This window comes from Tachysurus fulvidraco, chromosome 21, assembly GCF_022655615.1.
Source record: "Tachysurus fulvidraco isolate hzauxx_2018 chromosome 21, HZAU_PFXX_2.0, whole genome shotgun sequence".
Classification (NCBI taxonomy): Eukaryota; Metazoa; Chordata; class Actinopteri; order Siluriformes; family Bagridae; genus Tachysurus; species Tachysurus fulvidraco.
In genome coordinates, this window is record NC_062538.1 from 12,998,412 (window position 1) to 13,019,815 (window position 21,404).

Below are 21,404 nucleotides of genomic sequence, written 5' to 3' on the forward strand. Positions count from 1 at the left end.
AAAAAATATATAAAAATTAGTTTTCCCTCCCTATCTTGCGTGACGGGGTGGTTGGTTTGAGCTTGACGGAAGCTGCCTAACATGAAAAATCAACAAATAAAGAATGTAGAGGAATGTCAGTACTTGACTGTTTTTGTACTTGGTGGCAACAAGGCTCCAATGATGTCACTTCTGCTTTGTGATGTCATTTATTGCAACAGTACATTATTTATTGATAAAACAAGTTAGTGTGACGGGGTGGTAAATCAAATTGAAGGACGCACACAAATCATAAAATATTTACAAAAAAATAAGGTTTATTTTGAATAAAATATATCTTATGTGAAAAGGGACACAAATATAATTCTGAAAATAATATCTTTTTTAAAAAAATACATAACTAATTTGGTGATATTTTAGATGCAAATGTCATGTTGGTCAACATGGACATGTGAAAATGGCTATGTACTAATGCAAAATTATTAAAAATAGTATGTTATTCTTTAAGAATAGTGTTTTTATTATATATCATGTTAACAAGAACACTTCAATGAATAACTTTAAGCTTTGTAAGCACATTTTGGGACATTTTTGTGGCTTATGCATCTCATCAAATGTTGCGGCCCAAATGGCACCCGTTTCGTAGAATGACTCAATTGCATGTAAACAACATAAAACACTCTGTTTTCACTTATTAAACAAACGAAATCAACAAAAATGAGTATTTTGACTGAGGAAAAAGTTAGGACACCCTTTGCCATGTGATGTTTGAGGGGTTTCTTGCATGCACAGTCCATTTCAAATCACCAGATAGGATCTAAGTTCTATATATTTCTATATATCTATACTTTTTTTTTTTATTTCAATCTTTTTATTGAGGAAGTAACACAAACAGTCATGTACAAACAATTTACAGGTATTCCCCTTAAATTTTTGTTATTTTAAAACACAATAAAACATTAAGTAAAGAAAGAAAAAACAAACAAACAACAAAAAGAAAAGGCATATACAGGAGACAGAAAACACACTCAATAAAAATAAACAAATAAATAAACAAAAATTAATTTTAAAAAAATAAGGGGGGGAGGGGGCAGAATCAATCACATGGTAGCGTCTGTTGCGATTTAAAATAGTCTATGAAAGAGCCCCATTTTTGGTGAAATTTTTCATAGTTACCCATGGATGAAAACTTTATCTTTTCCAGTTTAAACAATGAAATCACATTCTGGAGCCACACAGAAACTGAAGGTGCTTTAGAGGCTTTCCAGAGAAGTAAAATTCACCGCCTAGCCACAAGTGACGTAAATGTCAATATATCAGCCCGATCAGGGTCAGTTAACAGAGTTAACCGGGAGTCCAAATACAGCTAAAAAGGGATCTATATGAACCTGAATTCTCAGAACTTTAGAGAGAATTATGGAATACTGGCTCCAGAAGTTGTGAAGTCTAGGGCAAGAGAAAAACATGTGAGCAAGGTTACATGGGGTACCGTGACACCGCTCACATTGGTCGGTTATCTGTGGATAAATTTCAGATAAACGAGACCTTGAATAATGAACCCTGTATAATACCTTAAACTGAATTAGTTGCAACCTTGCACAGGATGTGCTGGAGCGAATACATGCTAATGCCATTTCCCATCGCTGATCTGAAAAAGTTATTCCTAGCGCCCGTTCCCAAGACCTCTGAATTTTAGCTGTTGAACAGGTGTCTAAATCCATTAACTGTTTATATATTATTGATATAATAGATTTCTTGTTGGGCTTAAGAGACAGCAGCTCTTCCCAAAGTTGAGTATTAGGAAGTGAAGGATGGGAAGGGAAGAGAAACGAAGCACAGTGCCGAACCTGAAAGTAGCGAAACAAATGAGCAGCCGGGAGATTCACTTCAGAGGATAGAGTGGAAAAACTTGAGAAAAGGTGATCTTTATACAGGTCCCTAAAACTTTTAATGCCACAGTTTCCCACTGTATATAGACAGCATCAGTCAGGCCAGGGGGAAATAAGTGATTTTTTGTTATAGGCATTGTGGCTGAGGCTGAAACAAACTTGTAATTATTCCTGAATTGCGACCAGATTTTTATACTGGACTGGACCACCGGATTCTTTGTGAAAAAAGATGGGTTAATTGGGAGGGAAGATGTCAGTAAAGCATTTAAAGAAGAGGAGATACAGTATATATCTATACTTTTGAGCAAATCCATGGTGGATTTACTGGTATGTTTTTATCATGTTGCAAGGTCCAGTTCCACTTCAGCTTCAATTTTTTATTTATTTTTACAGATAGTCTCACGTGTTCCTCAAGCACCTTCTGATACAATGTAGAATTCATAGTGGATTCTATGATGAATTGCTGGCCAGGTCCTGCTGTAGCAAAGCATCCAAACAATAACACTTCCACCTCCATGTTACACAGTTGGTATGACGTTCTTTTGCTGAAATGCTGTATTTGGTTTATGTCAAACATGCCCTCTGTTATGGTGTCCAAATAAGTACATTTTAGACTTATCAGTCCAAACCACATCATTCCAGAAGTATTGGCCTTTGTCACTGTGGTCATGGCAAACTTCATTCTTGCCCTTATGTTTTTCTTAGACAGCAAAGGTGTTCTCCTTGCACACCTCCGATGATAATTAACATTGTGCAGTCTCTTTCTGATTGTAGATTCATGCACTTTGACATCAACAGTAGCAAGAGCTGGCTGTAGGTCCCGTAATGATATTTTAGGGTTTTTGGAGACTTCTTAAGAGTCTTGTGGTCTGCTCTTGGAATTTACTTGGATGTCCTGACCTGGCCAGCTTGGCAGTTGTTTTAAATGTTCTCCACTTGTACATGATTTTTGGACAGTGGAATGACCGATTACAAATTCTTTTGTGATCTATTTATATCCCTTACCAGACTCATAAGCATCAACAATCTTCTTTCTGAAGGTCTCAGAGAGCACTTTGGATCTCAACACGGTGATACCTCTCACTTCAGCAATTAGGAGCAAACCAAACTAAATATCTGAGGTTTAAATAAGGCATTGCTCTGTAACACTGTTCTAATATTTTGCAACTGATGTGATACACCTGTAAGTTATGTTGTCCATTTAAAATACAAATAAATGTGAGGGTGTCCTTACTTTTTGCATACAAGATTTTTTTTTTTTTTTAATTTTTCATATAATTTATAAAAGATGTTTCTTTCGTTTTTATTTGTTTAGTTATATTACATATATAGGTATATTTTTTGTGTTATTAATATGTACTGTGTTTCCGTATTTCATATGTATTTCAACAAGCAGAAGCTGTGATGCTCAAATTCTTGCTTGGAACTCAAAGATGACTATAACTATCAGGAATAACAATTATCTTTTTTTTTTTTCAGATTTCACAGAAATGCCATTTGCTGAGTTTCTTAAATGTAAGAACCTGACAGAGAATCTGCAGCATTTTATTTTGCACTCCATTGCCATGGTGAGCCAAGATGCTCCAACCAACACTGGACTGAAGGCTACGCAGCACTTCTTGCGTTGCCTAGGTCGCTATGGAAATACACCTTTCCTGTTCCCACTTTACGGCTTAGGTGAAATCCCTCAGTGCTTTTGCAGGTGAGGCAACTTCTTTGGCTTTAAGATACTTTTCATGCTTCTACTCCTAGAAAATGTTGTCCAATTGTCACCATGTTTGACACACAACATCTTCAGAGTAAGCCTCACAAAACAGTTTGCCAATAATGGGCAAACAAATCTGACCCCAAACCTCTGTAAGGCTGTATCTCCACACAACAGTGGCACAAAACTTTATAGATATCTCCTGAGGCTTTGCCACAGATTTTGTGACACCTACTGGTCAAAAGTTACAACTGCAGAAAATCTCAAGTGCTATTTTTGCTACTCATCCTCACATCATGTTAAGACCTATGAAAAAAGTTGTTAAAGGAATTTTGATATTCAGTACTGTTCTTCTGTATACTGCTGCCAAATGCATAAAACAGGACTGCATCTACGCATCGTCATCAAACCTTAAACCTTCAGGACCACACACTGAAATTACCCATTGTTTTGTGATCAGCATTCCACCTTGTGGTAATTCCTGGTGGAATTATAATTTTCTGGAGTATGCTGAAGTGAACTGATACCAACAGCTGAAAGTCATGTCCTGTCACCCATCTTGGATTTTGTGAAAAAAACATTCTTTTGATGCTACTTTATTATTTACAGTCAACACCAGATTTGAAATACATCATCAGACCAAACAAATGTCATTTTGAAACCTCAAAGTAGTACTGCATGGCAAAGAAGTAGGGGCAGCTGTGGAACCAATGCAACCTTTCTTTTTTTTTCTTTTTTTTTTTAAATTATCTTTTTATTCAGAAAGGCAGATTCACATCACATACATTAGTTACAATTCTAGTCATACAAGTACATAGATGGAGATGGGTCTAGATATTTTAGATTTTTGATCATATTGCCTTCCTGACCTTTTCTTTTATGGACCACAAATTATTCCAGTTAAGAACCAAAACAAAGCAAAACAGAACCGGGGTGCGCACCACCTCAATTAAGTAAAACATCGTATAAAAAGAGGGCAGATCTACATTGAGCACAAATACAGTTAAATGAAATCAGGTCTAATTGGTTTTACATACTCAGTCCATTTAGTCCAAATCTTATAGAATTTTTCTTTTCAACTTTGAGGGAAAAGGATATCTTTTCCATAACATAAATCTCATAGATAATGTCAATCCATTCATTAATAGTGGGTGGATCTACTTTTAACCATTTCCTCGTAACAGATTTCTTACTGGCCGCCAATAATATCATAAGCAGTTTTTTATCATTAACGTTCCATGTTTCCAACCCTAGATTACCCAAATATACAGTTTCACATTTAAATGGAATGTTTACATTGAATACATTGTTTGTGTTATTGTGGTATAAGGTCTTATTGTCTGGCAGTCCCAAAAAATATGGAAGTGATTGGCTCCGTTAGATCCACAATGTCTCCAACAGGCATCTCCGCTGCCTTGGTATCTTTTCTGAATGGGTGTAATAAAAAATCGTGCAATATTCTTCCAGCAAAACTCACGCCATGTATTTGACCCGGTTGATAACCATTGTGACTGAAATATTCTCCACCAGCTCTCCTGTGTGATCTTCACATTTACTTCCCTTTCCCATTTCTTTATATATTCCGTATTTTCTTGTTTAGATAATTGTATAGCATTATATAGTTTGGAGATAACCTTGTTGCATGATCTGGGTTTAGTTAGTGATAAAAATACTTCCATGAACCCTGACTCTCTAGTTCCTAACACCCCTTTAATATTTTTGTTAAAGTATTGTCTTACTTGCAGGTACTGTACCTAAAAAAAATCATCTTTTCCCAGTCCATAATCTTTCTGTATGTTTTCAAAACTCTGGAATGCCCCTTTGTAAATAAATGAATAAGTAGTTAAACCTTTTGAGATCCATGTCTTAAATCTGCCATCAATTCTGTTTGGAGCAAAGTCTGAATCATAGGCACACCATCTCATAATTTTAGATGCTTCTCCTAATCTGCACATTTTGACTATTGCCTGCCAGGACTTCAGATAGCTGCCTGTTTTAGAATCATCTGGGATGGCATGTTCTTCTAGTAATTTGATATCACTTAGTAGAGCTGTTATTGGTGTTCCGTTTAACTTCGTGCCTTCTATGTCTTTCCATGTTGCAGTATATGTTGGTGAACATAGGCAGACTAAGGGCCTTAGTTGGGCTGCATGGTAATATTCTTGTAGGCAAGGAAGGCCCATTCCACCCTTCTCTTTTCTTAATTGCAGTGTCTTAAATTTAATTCTGGCTCTTTTCCCTTGCCACAAATACCTTGCTATTAATCTGACCCATTCTAAGAATTGTTTAGAAGGTATTTTGGTTGGTAGACATTGAAAAAGGTATCCTAATCGATAAATCCTTATCGATTCTATGCGGGAACTTAAACTCAGAAAGGGAATAACATTCCATCTATGAATATCTGATTTTATCTTTAAATTTAATGGGTCGTCATTAATGTCATATAGTCTTGAGAAGTCCCTAGGTAAAAAAACACCCAAGTATTTTATAGACTCAGCATTCCAATTCCAATTGTACATGGTCTTAATCGAAGCTGGTGGTTCATAGTTGAATTTTAATATTTGGGTTTTGTTGATATTAATTTTATAACCCGAAATGAAACTAAATTCTTCTAGTAATTTCATCAATTTTGGAAGTGTCTGAGTGGGTTGTGTGATGCCAATGCAACCTTTCTGCACATTTTGTTCATCAGAACCTTTCTTCCTACAGACAGAGATTTGAGACTACTGACCTCCAAATCATACAAATCATGAGTCAAACTAAATGAATCCCTTTTAATTCAAGCTATTTGCCTAAAGAGCTCTTCTTTCTTGTGATTGCTTAAGCAAAATTGTAGCATCTCACCAAACACCACCAACAAGTGCAACTCACAAAATGTGGGTGCTTGGTCCCTTAAAATGCTGTTTTTATAACCTAACCCTAACCCTGTTTTTATTCCAGTTATAATTGTGAAGATTGGCAGAAATTAATACTATGGGGACAAATCATACTTGATGAGATTTTCTAATATGTGTCAGTAACCAAAACACTATATTAAAAGCACTATTTTCCTTTTCAGTTATTTCAATATTTTTTCTTTTAAATGGGTCTCAATTATGACTTCTTTTTTTTTTTTTTTTTTTGTGGGAGTGTATATCTGCTGATTTTTATTTTTTTTCCCTAAAAATCTCTTCTCCGTAAATGTCATAATATCCTCTAACAAAGCCACACTCTTTAACAAACAGACCGAAGTATGTTCATATTGGCTATTTGGGGAAAACTCAAAAATTGGTATAATTGTCAGGTGTCCACATACTTTTAGTCATAGTCTAACTGTGCATAAACATCTGTGCTAAACATGGGCCCAGGATTATTATGCTTAAAATCAGACAGATCAACAATTTCTAGCACTATAATTCAAAAATTTATGCAAAGGCATAAATCCTACAAAAATCATTGCAAAAAAGCTTAAATTTAGTCTACCCTCCCAGGCATTTCCTCCCAGATAACAGTCCAGTTTGGGCAGAAAAACGGCGGGGCACAGAAGAGAAGGCGGAGTTATCCATCACACTGATACCTCCTTGCACATGATGGATGGACAGACAACAGCATGAACTCAATAAAGCTCCCTCTCTCAGGTTATTCACAGATCACTGAACAGCCACCACTAATAAAGTGATGAAATGTTTTGTCATTGTTGCGTGCATTATCCTTCAAATTTTGACAGCAGTGCCTTTTTTGTTTCTAAATAGCCTCTGGCACTCTTGCCATTTCCCAGATTGATGGGAAAGGGAATATACTAATTGAAGTTAGTGACTGTCTTTACAGCATCAGCAAAGATTATGATCTTTGTTGATGGTGTTTGGTGAGAGTTTTTTGTTGTGTATGAATTATTAGGCTACCATTACCCAAAATTTACTGCACTGTACCTCACCTTACAGGCATTTTGATGTTAGCAGGAAACTTGATTGGTGACCAGTAATTATTTTGTTTTAGTGTCTTGGACTGCCAGGATAATTTACTGTTGACCCTCATAAGATAAAACATCTTGATTTAGACATTATTCATCAAAGTTTTGTTTGGTCAAATCTGGTCAAATGCAGTATTTGCATTACTACTACCTAATTTTGTAATTATTTACAAGAATTGCAATAAATTAAATTTGTTAAAACAAATATATACAGTGTTTCTTTAGCTTTTTTTTTAGTTTACACACTAATATTTGTATGGTTTAAAAGCCAGTGGCTATACTAAGCTATTATGTTTTTAATATCATCCCATCAAATTCCCATGGATTAAAAAGGTAGTCACCATCCTTACAAAGCCATTTTCAATTTATTTTGGGTTTGAGCATAATGCCTGCAGCCTATTTGTGCAGCCTGTTACATTACCTTTTAATTGCATAAATAACTAGTTGGAGGCAATTGTTTAGTGGAGTTATGTGCGAAGGGGGGGGGTGTAGATGAAGAGATGTGGGGAGCTGTCAAAGATTTATTTTCTATGTGACCTTCTCCACACTTGCTGCAGCTGTAATCAGTGGAATTAATAGCATAATCAAATTATACACAAACTCATAAATCATCTGTGAGCGTGCTGTCAGTGTGTCTAGCTATTAATGGCCCTCATTGTTTTGCCCACATATTAAAAAAATCACATCCTCAGATACCACCTTGATAGAGACTGAAATATCATTTAGAGGCTATAAAGGTGCCTGTGTGATGGTTCTGGATTCTCTTAACTGATCATTTACCCTTGTGATGGCAAATGATTTTGCGGAGTAAGTTCTTGGACACCGGGGAAAGGGGAGGAGTTGGGTGCTGGCAACAACCTAACATCTGGCAAAGTCCAGTTGGTTATCCCTAGGACCATCATCATGACTGGCAGTGTGGCATTAATTAGAGTAATATCAGCATAAACAACTGTCATTTAGGTTTAATAGCATCCATGAGCCTCCCGTCCTCCAATTCTATGGTTATCGGTAAAATACTTAAACAAGACCCAGATGATTGCTGATATGTGTTCTGTCTACCTTTTTGAATAATTTGTTGGGACAGGGGCATTTTCACATAATTTTTGATTTGTTCATTGATTATATGGATAGGAAAGTGTCTTTACATATGCTCTCCTTTGGGTTGTGAAATGGAACTTATGAAACATGTACAGTACAATGCCTTTTACACATACTCAGCCCTCTGAGGTAGAAATGTGCTCACAGTGACATAGTGACATTTCTATGCCTCTGCAAGTAGGTGACATTATGTTTTCAGATTATCCATCTGTCTCCCTGGCCTGCAAGAATGAGTACTTGCATGTTTCTAGGATTTATATGATTTTTTTTTTTTTATTGTAACCTGCAGATGAACTCTTGGAATTGGTCCAAACAGGGTCAAGGCCAAATGTCCTTGTCAAATATCAGTTAGATTTTCAATAACTTTCTTCCTGTTTGTCATCCAGATACAAACCTTTAAGTTTATGATCAGGAGCTCGAAGTCCACTGATGATAGTTAAATAAATCCAGACAGGTCAAAGTCACAGCTAGGTCAATTATTTAATAGCCTTTTTGTTATATTGTAAATGTATTTTATGCATAGCAATTATTAACAAGAACTAGACCTTTTGGAAGTGGAGTCCTATCCACTGACACTGTTAGATCCAGTAATTGTTTTTTGTTCTGCTACGTATTTACCTGCTATAACCATTTTATTACTGAAATCTGACTATGTTTAATCTCATAATATCCACTTTAATTACAGATTTTTACATATTAACTTTGAAATCTGTGTCTGAAGAATGTTTCTCTGCCTTGTTTTACAGAATGTGTGCTGTTTTTGGGGGCATTTATTGTCTGCGCCATTCTGTACATTGCCTTGTTGTGGATAAGGAGTCCGGCAAGTAAGTACCTGCTACAATGAATAGAGAATAGATTCTAACATAAATACCAAAATAAAGAATATGAAAACAAAACATATGAATATGCCATTGCTTTTCACTTCTGATACTACATTGAACTTCAACTTCAAGAATATACAGGACAGTGAATTGGTGGTCGGGAAGGGTTAAAATTATAGATATAGAATTAATAAATTTTCAGGTAGAAAGCTGTGTGCAGCCCTGAAGCATCTTTGTTCAGAAGACTAATCACAAGCCCTGCCACTTGAGTCGGCAATGAGTGATGCAGATTTTTCCTTGTGGCCTTCCCTCCACTAATTCATTTTCATCTGCAGACAAAAACACCCTCTGTTACTGCCTCTTAAAAAATGAGAGTTTGTATCCAGTCTCCTTTGATTAATGTTCTTGTAATGTGCATCAGCCCTCACCAGAAATTTCTTTAATGAGTTTCAAACTCAGATTATGGTCATAAACTAGTTTGATTAGGATGTTTTTACCTGCCCTTTACTCCCTCTTTCATTCTGGATATATTGAATTTCTTTCATCCTTGTGATCCTTTGGGTTTGGTTCACTGTGTGGTAGTGTTCGCTAGCTAGTGTCCAACACGACCCCATGCAAAAGATAACAGTGGAGCTGTGGAGAAATCTGAAAGAATGTGTTTGATTGACTGAGTCTTTGCTGATATAACTGATTTGAGCCTTTACTGGAAAGCATAACATACAGTACTCTCAAGCTGTTAAGTGACTACCTGCCCTTTTGTTTTATTTGATATAGTTCCATCTTTATTTATATAAACTGACCATATAAAAGGGTAGTTTTTTTTTTCTACATGGTGAGTGTGTTGGAGCCAAGAGACTCTAAAAGATTACATGATCTTGCTTGCCCCTTATCACAATCATTGACACCTCAGTTCAATACGAGTTAAATGCTTTATATGCTTCTTTGAACTCTCTAACAATAATCTTCCCTTACACACTCTTGTGCTAGTTCATATGCTAATATTCTACTATTGCTAACATCTATATTTTGCTTTTATTTTTGGTCTATTGTTTGGCAATAGCTTATGCACGGCATGATGAAAGCCACACTATTCCTGGAATCATTGCTTTCACTGCTTTTTGGCAGCCACTCAACTCAACTGCTCATCATTTAACTCAACTGAACTGCAAAGATACAATTTTTGTATTTTTTTTTCTTTCTTTACCCCTCATAATCTCACCCTAAATCTGAGCAAGGCACAACTCGGTAGAGATGCTGTAGAGAAGTTCACCCTCACCAAGAAGTGGAAATATAAGTGGAACATGTGGAAATACAAAATTCTATTCAAATAACACTGTTAAGAAGGTCCACTGATGCCTCTCTTTCTTTTGGCATCTGAAGGAAGTCTGCATAGCAAGCAATGTCCTGAAGAGTTTTTAATCACAGGGTGAATATCATCCTGGTACAGCAACTGCACAACACAGAACTACAAGCATTGCAGTGGTGAAAACAATTTAGGAATCATAGGCACTGAGCTCCTGCCAATACAGAACATTGACACCGCATGCAGTCTGGCATAGTCATGATGGACACAAGTAACCTTCTTTACACATTAATTCCTCTCTTCACTCTTCTAGGAAGTGGCTTAATTCCATCCACAGGTACAGCCAGGCTTAGGGTCAGTTTCTGCTTAACGACATTTTTAAATAGCGTCATGCACTTCAAAAATGCTTAAATCCCAGTGATGTCTGAATTTCACTTACATACTGTCAGATTATATACTGACAGTCACGTCAAAGATCTGGATGGGGATCAAAGTTCTCTGGCCCATTGGTTATTGCCATCCATGAGTGTTCTGGGTTTTCCGAACCAAAGTGTCCATCAGGCCTATTAATTTGGTCCATAATATCTATTCGGACAGGGCACTGTACTGTATAGAATTGCTGCTCTGCAGTTGTGGTGTCTGGGTGTCAGCTCAATCCTGCTTGTGCCATACATCACTGAGAGGAAATAAGTTCCATGAAGGTGAAGAGGTAGTAGAAAAAAAAGAAGAGCTGGCAAGGTGTCTGGAAGGCTGAACAATGATTTTAATTTCCCCTGTATCATAAATTACCCCCTTACATCTTGACTTATTACAGGCATAAAGCTGAAAAGGGTAGACCTAGATTAATAATGCAGCAGAGGATTATGGGAGCTCAGAGCCCAACTGCCATGTTGGCATCAAAGAAAGTCAGATGGACGCCAAACTTGTTAGTTAGGATGGTGGTCGACGCATGATCTCATACCCCTGTTGGTTTTGTTTGGCCTGCTAATCAGCATTATCAAACATTTTGTTGTATTTTGATATTCTGTTACCCATTTACCTGTTTGTTGAGTTTTTTTATTTTATTTTATTTTATTTCCTGTTTCCCGATTACCTAGATGATCAACTAGTCACTTTAAACCATGTTTCACTGACAGCATGGTTCTATGTAGTTATCTTGTAGTGTATTATGTTAGGTAATTGGGATCAATTAAAGCACTAATTGGCCTGTTTCTGAACAGTTCTTTGTACAAAGTGTAATAGGACTAATGACATTTCCACCTTGGCACAGTTTGCCATGAAATGTTTAATAACCTATCCTGGTTTGCTATCTCTGCACCATTTACTATTATAGGCAAAGTGTCCCAAAGTAAAGGGTGTTTGTGCCTTGCTAAGGGCTCTCTTTTTGGTGCGAGTTGTGGGCTGTGTCCCATATCTCCTGGCAATTGATGAACCTTCAGCCTTCTTTGTCAATTCCCCTCTGTAAATAAATCTTCATTTACCTAAACAGGTCTGTACTGAATTCAGTCCTGTGTGAAGGGAGGATTGCAATGATGGCCACACTTTTTGTCGCTCACCTTGCCCTTTATTGTTTTGTGAAAGTCCATTTCAAGGATGTCACCCCTAGCCCATTAGTTTGGATAATGAGCCCTATAAAGCACATTTATAACTCTTGACATAACACGCTGACAGAATCCCCTACGTTCACTGTTCTTCCTGTTTCTGTCTGTCAGAGGAGAGGGAAGGTCAACACACTTGACCTGGATTTGTAATAATATGCTTGCATCAACAAAATTTAAGACCACCACAGATTTAAAAATGACCTTGTACTTTTTTATACTATCTTTTACATATTATACGTACTTAGTGTATGTTTTGTTGTGAAACATTCAAATCTTGGTGTCATTCAGTAGGACAAACAAGACCAGACATTTAAAAGGAATTTGGATTTTTTTTCTGTTTGAAAAGACCCTAAAACTGCAGATATTTAGAGTTGCACATCTTAAGCAAGAACATTTTTCCATCTTTCACAAGTTTTTTGCTGTTTGTAGGTGTAAAGCTGTGATTGACACTCTTGGTCAGCGAATAAGTTGTAGTCATTTTGTGGTTGAAGACAGCTATATCCGAGATGAACAGAGAGCACAAACAACATACAGGTAAGATTAGACAAATCAACAAATTATTCCCTTTTTCCGCATTCAGGTTTTTAATATGTTTAATGATTTTCTATACCAAAGTTGTTAAGTGGAACTGAAAGTCCAACTCGTATAGCTAAATTTTGTAAAGGTTTTGATTTGGCTTTTTTTTAATGCATATGATGGCTCAAGAGGCTGCAAATCATTTTTGAAGGGTTTAGCCTCCAATAATCATAATAAATAAAAGAAATACAGTAACACTCTTTCTGATAGGAAGTGGTCATTCAGTAAAAATCTCTCAAAGGATACTGCAAATCTACTCTCCAAAAAGACAGCTGCCCATTTACAGTTTGCTCAAGACTCAGATTTATTCACATCATTTTCTTTACATTGCCTGACTTCATTGCTCCAGACAAAGATGTACATCACTTATTTTATGTCTCTCATTGTTTAAGTCCTTTCAAGTGTCGTTTTTCTAAACTCTTGGAACCCCACAGTATGAACAATATGTTTTACATTTACATTTATGCCATTTGGCGTCTCACATTTATCTCTTTTATAACTTTGAGCAGTTGAGGGTTAAGGGCCTTGCTCAGTAGCCTCCAGTGGCAGTTTGGTGCCCCTGTGATTTGAAGTGACAACTTTCCAATGAGAAGTCCAACATCTTAAACACTGAACTACCACATCTACATGTTTTAACACCAGCATTTACATCATCAGTCAAGTGGCATATCTATAGGGTTCACTTCTCGCAGCCTCAGTCGTACTTTACTTGTGCAGCAAAAGAAGATTCTTGTAAAAAGATTTTTGAGTAAATTAGGCAGACAGCACTCCATGTATCTGACTGTGTTCTCTGGTAGAGTTTTTGTGGGTTCTGTGTGTCACTCAGTGTTTAAACACTGAATAAGTTAGGTGCCACTTTAGGATCCATTGAGAGTTACAACAGTCACATTAACTACAACTCTTCTCTTTTCTTATATACAGTATAATCAACCTTCAAGTAATATTGCACTCTCTGTGTATTTTTCTTCCTCATGGTCTATCAAGATTTTCTTAATTTCTTACATACAATTTCACACATTAAGACTTTCTGAATTTAAACCTTATGTATTTTTTTTATTATATAATTTCTTAATTGCAGTTTGACATACAATGTTGTCTTTCACAGGCAGATATCCAGAGCAGTGGTCATCACAGACCGGTCGATTTTACCTTCTGAATCTGATCAGCAGGTACTCATCTTGGATTATGTATCTAGTCTGTATTTTTTTCCATCTCCCCATCATACCCCCCATGCTTTAACGCTAACCAAAAGAAATGGTTTTAATATTTTTGCAAATATTAGTGGTTTGCAGGCGTCAACAATCTTCTTCCATTCTGTTCTGTTTCTTGCTGCTGTTCTCATTTCGTCAACTGTTGGTGGTATCTCACTGTTGATCAATTTGCCTATGTACTGTGGGTAGAGAAGCTTTGGTTTACCACGCTTTCTTCGCACATGTCTTTCCAATGGTTGATAGAGAGCGTACTTGTTGATCAGCTCGAACTCTGGTTTGCGTAGACAATGACCGACATATCTAAGTTGCCTCCGTTTGTATCTGGAGGTATAGCGGGTCAATACCGATCGTATGGTATATCACTGCATTTGAGACTTTGTCCAAGCTCTTGATGTTGAGCAGTACTCTGTAGCAGTTGGTGGCAAAACTGTTGAGGCTTTGTTTGAGCTTCTCTGTTATAATCCAGCTTTCGCAGCCATACAGAAGTATTGGTAAGCATTCTGCTTGGAAAATATTTGTTTTGAGATGGATAGGAACGTTCTTTGAGCGAAATATATCCTTCATTTTCCAGAAAACTGCCCATGCAAGGGCCTTTCTTGTATTGATGTCAGTTTCGCTCATCTTGACCATTGACCCCAGGTACTTGAAGTTAACACACTCAATCCCTTGGCTACCTAGCTTTAAGTTTTTACTCTTATCCTGGTTAGTGAATGCTTCTGTTTTCTTCACATTCACCATGAGCCTGACCTGTTCTGCTTGTTTGGCAGTTTCATTAAGTTGGGATTGAGCTCTTTCTAGGTTACCTTCCAGTAGTGTGCGATCGTCTGCAAAATCAAGGTCAAAAATTGCTATTGCTAGTTCTCGTCGACATTGTCTTGGTTTTCGCCTTTGTTGATGCCATGGGATCTCGCATGATTAAGTTCTGTATTCTTCAGGACATAATCAATGACGATGATGAAGAGAAAGGGTGCAAGAGTGTCTCCTTGTAGGACTCCGCTTTTAGAGTTGTTGTATATGGTCTTGATTGCGTTGACCAACTTGATTGGGATTCCATAATGATGCAGGATCTCAAACATTTTCCTTCTATCTATTGAGTCAAATGCCTTCTTGAAATCTATGAAGGTTATATAGAGAGGCAGGTTTTTGTCATTGGCACTATCAGTCTGCGTATGATGTGTACTTGATCGGTGCAACTTCTTCCTCGACGAAAGCCCACCTGATTGGGTCTTAAGATCTTATCTATAGGCTCTCTTATTCGGTTGAGTAGAATTTTGTTGTAGACTTTTGTTGCCATCAACATAAGACTGATTCCTCTGTAGTTGGTCATAACAGTAAGATCACCTTTCTTGGCAAGAGGAACTATGATGTTAGTTGTTAGTTGCCTTGGTGCAGTCTCTTGGTTGGATACATCGTTGCAGATCTGATGGAGAAGTTCAATTATCACCGGGCTTCCATATTTGAGCGCTTCAGGAGTAATTGAGAGGTCGCATCCTGGTGCTTTGCCATTTTTAAGCTGTTGTACGGCTTTGAAGGTCTCTTGATATGTGTAGCAGCAACCAGTAGCCGCTAAGAGGCTGAGTAGAGGGAGTTAAAGATGACGCGTTTCAGTTGCTTTCAGGTGCTTTATTGTGATGTTTAGCAGAATGATGGCAAGATGAAATAATCTCCAAAAAATAGAAAAAGAAGTAACTGTAAATTAACAAGAAACGTTCAAAGGAAATGTATATCCAAAGAAATGAAACGTACAAAACGAAACGAAACGGTCAACAGAAAGTGAGTGTCCCCGCTACTCACCCCCTTTCCACCTGCATCCACACGCAAACTCCCAGATTATATGCACCTGTGGACACCAAGTGACGTAACAAACGAAAAGTACACATGAAATCATTAAATCTCATCTTACAGACACAATGTATACACAAATGTGCGTGTGAGGGTGTAAATGTCCAGTTCTTCAATGTTTGAACAATATCTGTAATGGAAAAGAACATGCGAACCAATCCAACTAAGCCTTTAGAATGTCATTTGAGAGTTCTCAATTTATGTAAATTTTAAAATGTCATTAGACAACTAAAAGTTCTCAGTTTCAAGAAGGTGGCAAATTTTAGTAATAGGTCTGGTCAGGTAGGTACTCTTGGTCTTGATTTTTACTTGACGTATCAATCCCTTTTTATCTGGTATGATATGAATAATTTTGCCCATAATCCATGAACTTCTTGGAGCAGTATCATCCACTACAAGCACAATATCGTCCACTTGAAAATTGCGTTTCTTCACCAGCCACTTCTGGCGTTCATGTAGTTCAAGTAGATACTCCTCGATCCCTTTTCCAAAATAGATCCACCATGTACTGGACCTGTCGCCACCTTCGACATGAATACAAATCGTCCTTCTCGAACAGTCCAGGTGGTGAAGATGGCTGAGTCTTCAGCAAAAGAAGATGGTTAGGAGTAAGGGCTTCCAAATCATTAACATCCATTGATGCTCTAGATATAGAACGATTGTTAAGGATTGATTCAATTTCACAAATTAGTGTGTGTAAACCCTCCTCATCCAAACTTTGTCTTCTAAGGATAGAATTTCGAATCTTCCTTACGGACCTTATAAGCCGTTCCCAAATTCCTCCAAAATGTGAACCAGACGGAGGATTGAAGTTCCACTTGATTCCTTTTTGAATCAAAAATGAATTGATTTGATTATGATTCCAGTTGTTTTTGGCTTCCTGCAACTCACGTTGGGCACCGACAAAGTTCGTACCATTGTCTGAACGTATCTCGACTACTTGTCCTCGACGTGCAATAAATCGTCTTAATCCATGAATAAAAGAGTCTGTGTCAAGTGAAGATAATATTTCGCGATGAACAGCTCTTATGGTCAAACACGTGAAAATTACTCCATAACGTTTTATAATACTCCTTCCTCGCTTAGCTTCAAAGGGACCAAAGCAGTCCACTCCAACATGGGTGAAAGGTGGTTTGTCAGGTGTAACTCTCTCCTGTGGCAAATCTGCCATCTGCTGATGACCCGTGGTTCCATGAAGACGTTTACAGACTACACACTTTGATAAAATCCTCCTGCTGGCACCAGGGACCCAATATCTCTGTCGCAAAGTAGCCATCATATAATTTCGTCCACAGTGTCCAATGTCATTGTGAATTTGCCGCAGGATCAAATCTGTAACATGCAGGTCCTTAGCCAGTATAACTAGATGTTTAACTTCTTCAGGCATCATAGCCTTGTCCAGACGTCCACCAACTCTAATAGTATCCAAATGAAGCACAGGGTTAAGTTTATAGAGTTCGCTACTTCGTTTTACCAGTCCATCCTTCCGTAGACTGGACAGTTCATCAGAATACCTCTTCTTTTGGCATAGACGAATAATCTCCAATTCGGCCTTTTCCAGTTCTTCTGGAGACAACAACTTAAAGGTCATATTGGATTTCAACTTTTGCATCTCTTTGTCAAGAGTCTCTTGTTGCAATTTGTCCATGTCACAGTAATCAGTCATCAATCTTTTCCTTTCCTCGCTTAGATCAATTAAAATGTTCCTGAATCGAAGTATCCAAGCTATGCTCTTTTTCAATCGCATCCATGAAGAATAGTGATTAAAGTATGGAATAAAATCATAATCCTGCTGAACTTGTACGGTATTCACCAGAACACTCGTTTTTACTTCTGGGTCATTAGAAGACATTGCACCTACATCAGTAGGATCCATGGGCCACGACTCTTGTGGTTGAAGAAGAAATGAAGGACCAGAAATACATATCTTGTTTAAGAAGGAAGTCACCTTTAAACCTCTGGATACCAAATCAGCTGGGTTGTTGAAAGTATTCACATACCTCCAATGTGTAGTTTCAGAAATCTTTTGAATTTCAGCAACTCTGTTGGCTACAAAGCATTTGAACCTAGAAGTCTCATTTTGGATGTATTTAAGAACAGAGGTGCTGTCTGTCCAGAATACAGAATCCTGAAGATTTATCTTCAGCTCTCTTTTCCACAACTTGTCCATACGACTCGCAAGCGTAGCAGCAGTGAGCTCTAGACGAGGGATAGTGATTACTCTCAAAGGTGTCACTCTTGCTTTACTCATTAGCAGAGTAGAATGGGCAATTCTCTGATCATTATGAAGCAACAAGTAAGATACAGTGCCATAAATTTCTTGCTGGGATCTGAGAAGTGACGTAATTGGGCCAATGTAACTTCTCCAAAGTTCAGGCTTAAAACACCTGTGAACCTGGAATTTATCCAATTCGTAAAGTTCGTCCAACCAACTTGTCCATTGCTGAATGTACACTGTTGGAATAGTGCTGTCCCATCCAATTTTTTCTCGACACAGATCTTGAAGTATAATTTTGCCACGCAAGATCACTGGAGACCGAAAACCAAGAGGATCATAAATAGAACTAATGACAGAAAGAATTCCTCTTCTAGTAAGAGGTCTATCTTTGATCGTCACCTTAAACTTGAAAACATCCGACTCAGCACACCACTGAACACCTAATGCGCCTTCCAAAGGTAGCGTGTCATGTTCCAAATCCAAGTTCTTTATTTTCTGGTCTCGGTCTTCCTCAGGTATGGCGTTCAACACAGCACGGCTGTTACTTATCCATTTCGTTAATCGAAATCCACCTTTGGCACATATATCAGTGAGACTTTGGTACAGCTGCACAGCATCTGAATTTGTAGGCACAGATACAAGACAATCGTCTACATAAAAGTTATTGAAGACAACGTCTACAGTCTTGGCATCATCATCCTTATGATCCTCTGCACACCTTCTCAATGCATAACTAGAGCAACTTGGAGACGATGTCGCTCCAAACAAATGCACAACCATTCTGTATTCTTCCAGATCACCATCAATGTTTCCTCCTGACCACCAAAGAAATCTCAATAGATCACAATCATTGGGATACACCTTGACCTGATGAAGCATCGATTCCATGTCAGCCATCATAGCAACATACTCCATTCTGAAATTCACAAGAACACTCACCAGAGGACTTGTTAAGTCTGGACCGTGCAGAAGATGTTCATTCAATGATGTTCCTTGGTATGATGCTCCACAATCAAACACCACTCTGATCTTTTGCCTTCTGGGATGATATACCCCATGGTGAGGTATATGCCATAAGCGTCCATCATGTCGTTCCAATTCCGTTATGGGAACCTTTTCAGCATGGCCTTTAGAGATGACATTCTTCATGAAATTAACGTAATCAGAATGAAAGGATGCATTTCGTCGCAGCTTTCTTTGAAGATTCAGAGCACATTGTTCCACTATTGCTCTATTTCTTGGCATGACAACAGTTTCATTTTTGAGTGGAAGACCAATGTAATAATGTTCATTCATCAGTCTTGCTGATCGAGAAACAAAGTCCATAAATCTATGATCTTCCTTTGACAATCCTTGTTGTTCCTCTTGAACACATTCAGGAAAGTCGGTCTTGAACTGTCGCTCCCACAACTCATCCAACTTCATAACTGTGATCCTATTAACAGTCGTATGAGGATACTCCTCAACAGCATGCTTCTCCAGTAGGTTCATTGGTCCATTAACTGTCCACCCAAACATGGTCTTTATAGCATATGGGCTATTATTTTGACTACGAATAATCTGCCATGGCTCCAATGCCTCTGGCACATTAGCTCCAATCAACAGCTCTACACCAGCATCAATTGACGGCAAACAGATGTGATTTAAATGAGGCCAACAAGCAAGATCATTTTGTGTGGCAATGTTAGCTTTGCTTACAGGCATGATCTTCTGAGTGTATACTTCTGGCAAAGTACAGTAATGCTCTTGATTCAATCCTGACACTTCCAAATCCTTAAGAACATGACAAAAGATGGATTTATCCTGATTCATGGTTCTCATTAGTATGTTAATTTTCTTGGCAGAGAGATTGAGCTCTGACATTAAACACTCTGTGCAGAAAGTTGCAGAACTTCCAGGATCCAGGAATGCATAGGTGATCACCACTTTACTTCCCTTCTTCGACTTTACACATACAGGAACAATAGACAATGCACACTTGTCTTTACCAGCCCCAGTAAGAGCACTGGATTGAAGTGAGACCAAAACACTACCCAATGTTGGCTTTGATTCTTCTTTCCTGGTGTACTGTATGCTCCTTTTCTCTGATGAAGAAATATGAAGAAGACTTGGGTGCTTCAGATGACATATCTTACATATGCTTCTCTCCTTGCAATCACGGCTGACATGCCCTATACATAAGCAACCGAAACAAATCCCATTCTTCTTCAGAAAATTCATCTTTTCTCCATGAGATTTCTCAGCAAGCCTTTTACAGAAATCCAATTTGTGTTCCCCTTCACAGAAAAGACAGATTCTGTTTACAGTCTTCCCACTACATTCATTTACATCTGTTGCAGTGACTGTGGTGGCAAAACTGCTTCTAGATTTGGAACGAGGTGACTTTACATTCAGGTTTCTACCTCCACTAGGCAGAACATCTTGAATGTTTCCAAATACTGGATCTGTAACTATTTTCACTTGTCTTTCTATGAAATTCACAGTGTCAGAAAAACAAGCTGTGTGATTACGTCGCTCCTGTAAATCATATACCACTATGCTCCATTTTTCTCTCAACTTATAAGGAAGTTTGACTCGCATATTGGTGACAAGATTCAACTCCTTCATGTAATGAATATTCTGCATAACATTACAACAACTTCTGAGAAACAAGCCATAATCCTGCAGAGCTTTAACATCCTCAGACTTTATTGTTTTCCATAATAATGCCTTCTCCATGTAAGCTGAGGCTATCCTTACCTCATTGCCAAAATGCTCCTTAAGCAAAGCTTTGGCCCTTATGTACCCTTGAGAAGGAATCATGTGCTGACAGCTCCTAACAAGCTCCTTAGGTTGCCCTCTAGTGTACTGCTCCAGAAAATGTAAACAATCTGCGTCACCAACTGCTTTCCTTTCCACTACCTCTTCAAATGTCCGTATAAAATCGTAGTAAAGCAATGGATCACCATCAAAAAATGAAACCTCCCTTGGTGGAAGGGAAGCCGAATTATGTTGCTGAATTAATAGGGCAGTGATTTCATTTTGCTTATCAATAAGCTTAAAAACACTTCCTCCTTCCAAACCATCATGTGAACTTGATCCATGTGCACCCTGCACTCTAGGTCCTTGTACATGTGCATTATCATGACTGGTGCTGCGTAATGCAGAATGTGTCTGCCTTGTATTAGATTGAACAGTATATTGCGATTGTTGAACTGACCGAGTTGGGAAAT

General features: G+C 37.8%; 1 protein-coding gene across 1 annotated transcript in view; it reads left to right on the plus strand.

Annotated features, from left to right (window-relative positions):
- Positions 1-21,404, plus strand: part of chm (CHM Rab escort protein) — a 57,827-nt gene that overhangs the window by 28,230 nt on the left and 8,193 nt on the right. Inside the window, exons 8-11 of the mRNA XM_027139935.2 lie at positions 3,348-3,570; positions 9,367-9,444; positions 12,775-12,879; positions 14,027-14,090. Coding sequence (XP_026995736.2) covers positions 3,348-3,570; positions 9,367-9,444; positions 12,775-12,879; positions 14,027-14,090 — 470 coding nt within the window. The remainder of the gene's footprint in view (positions 1-3,347; positions 3,571-9,366; positions 9,445-12,774; positions 12,880-14,026; positions 14,091-21,404) is intronic.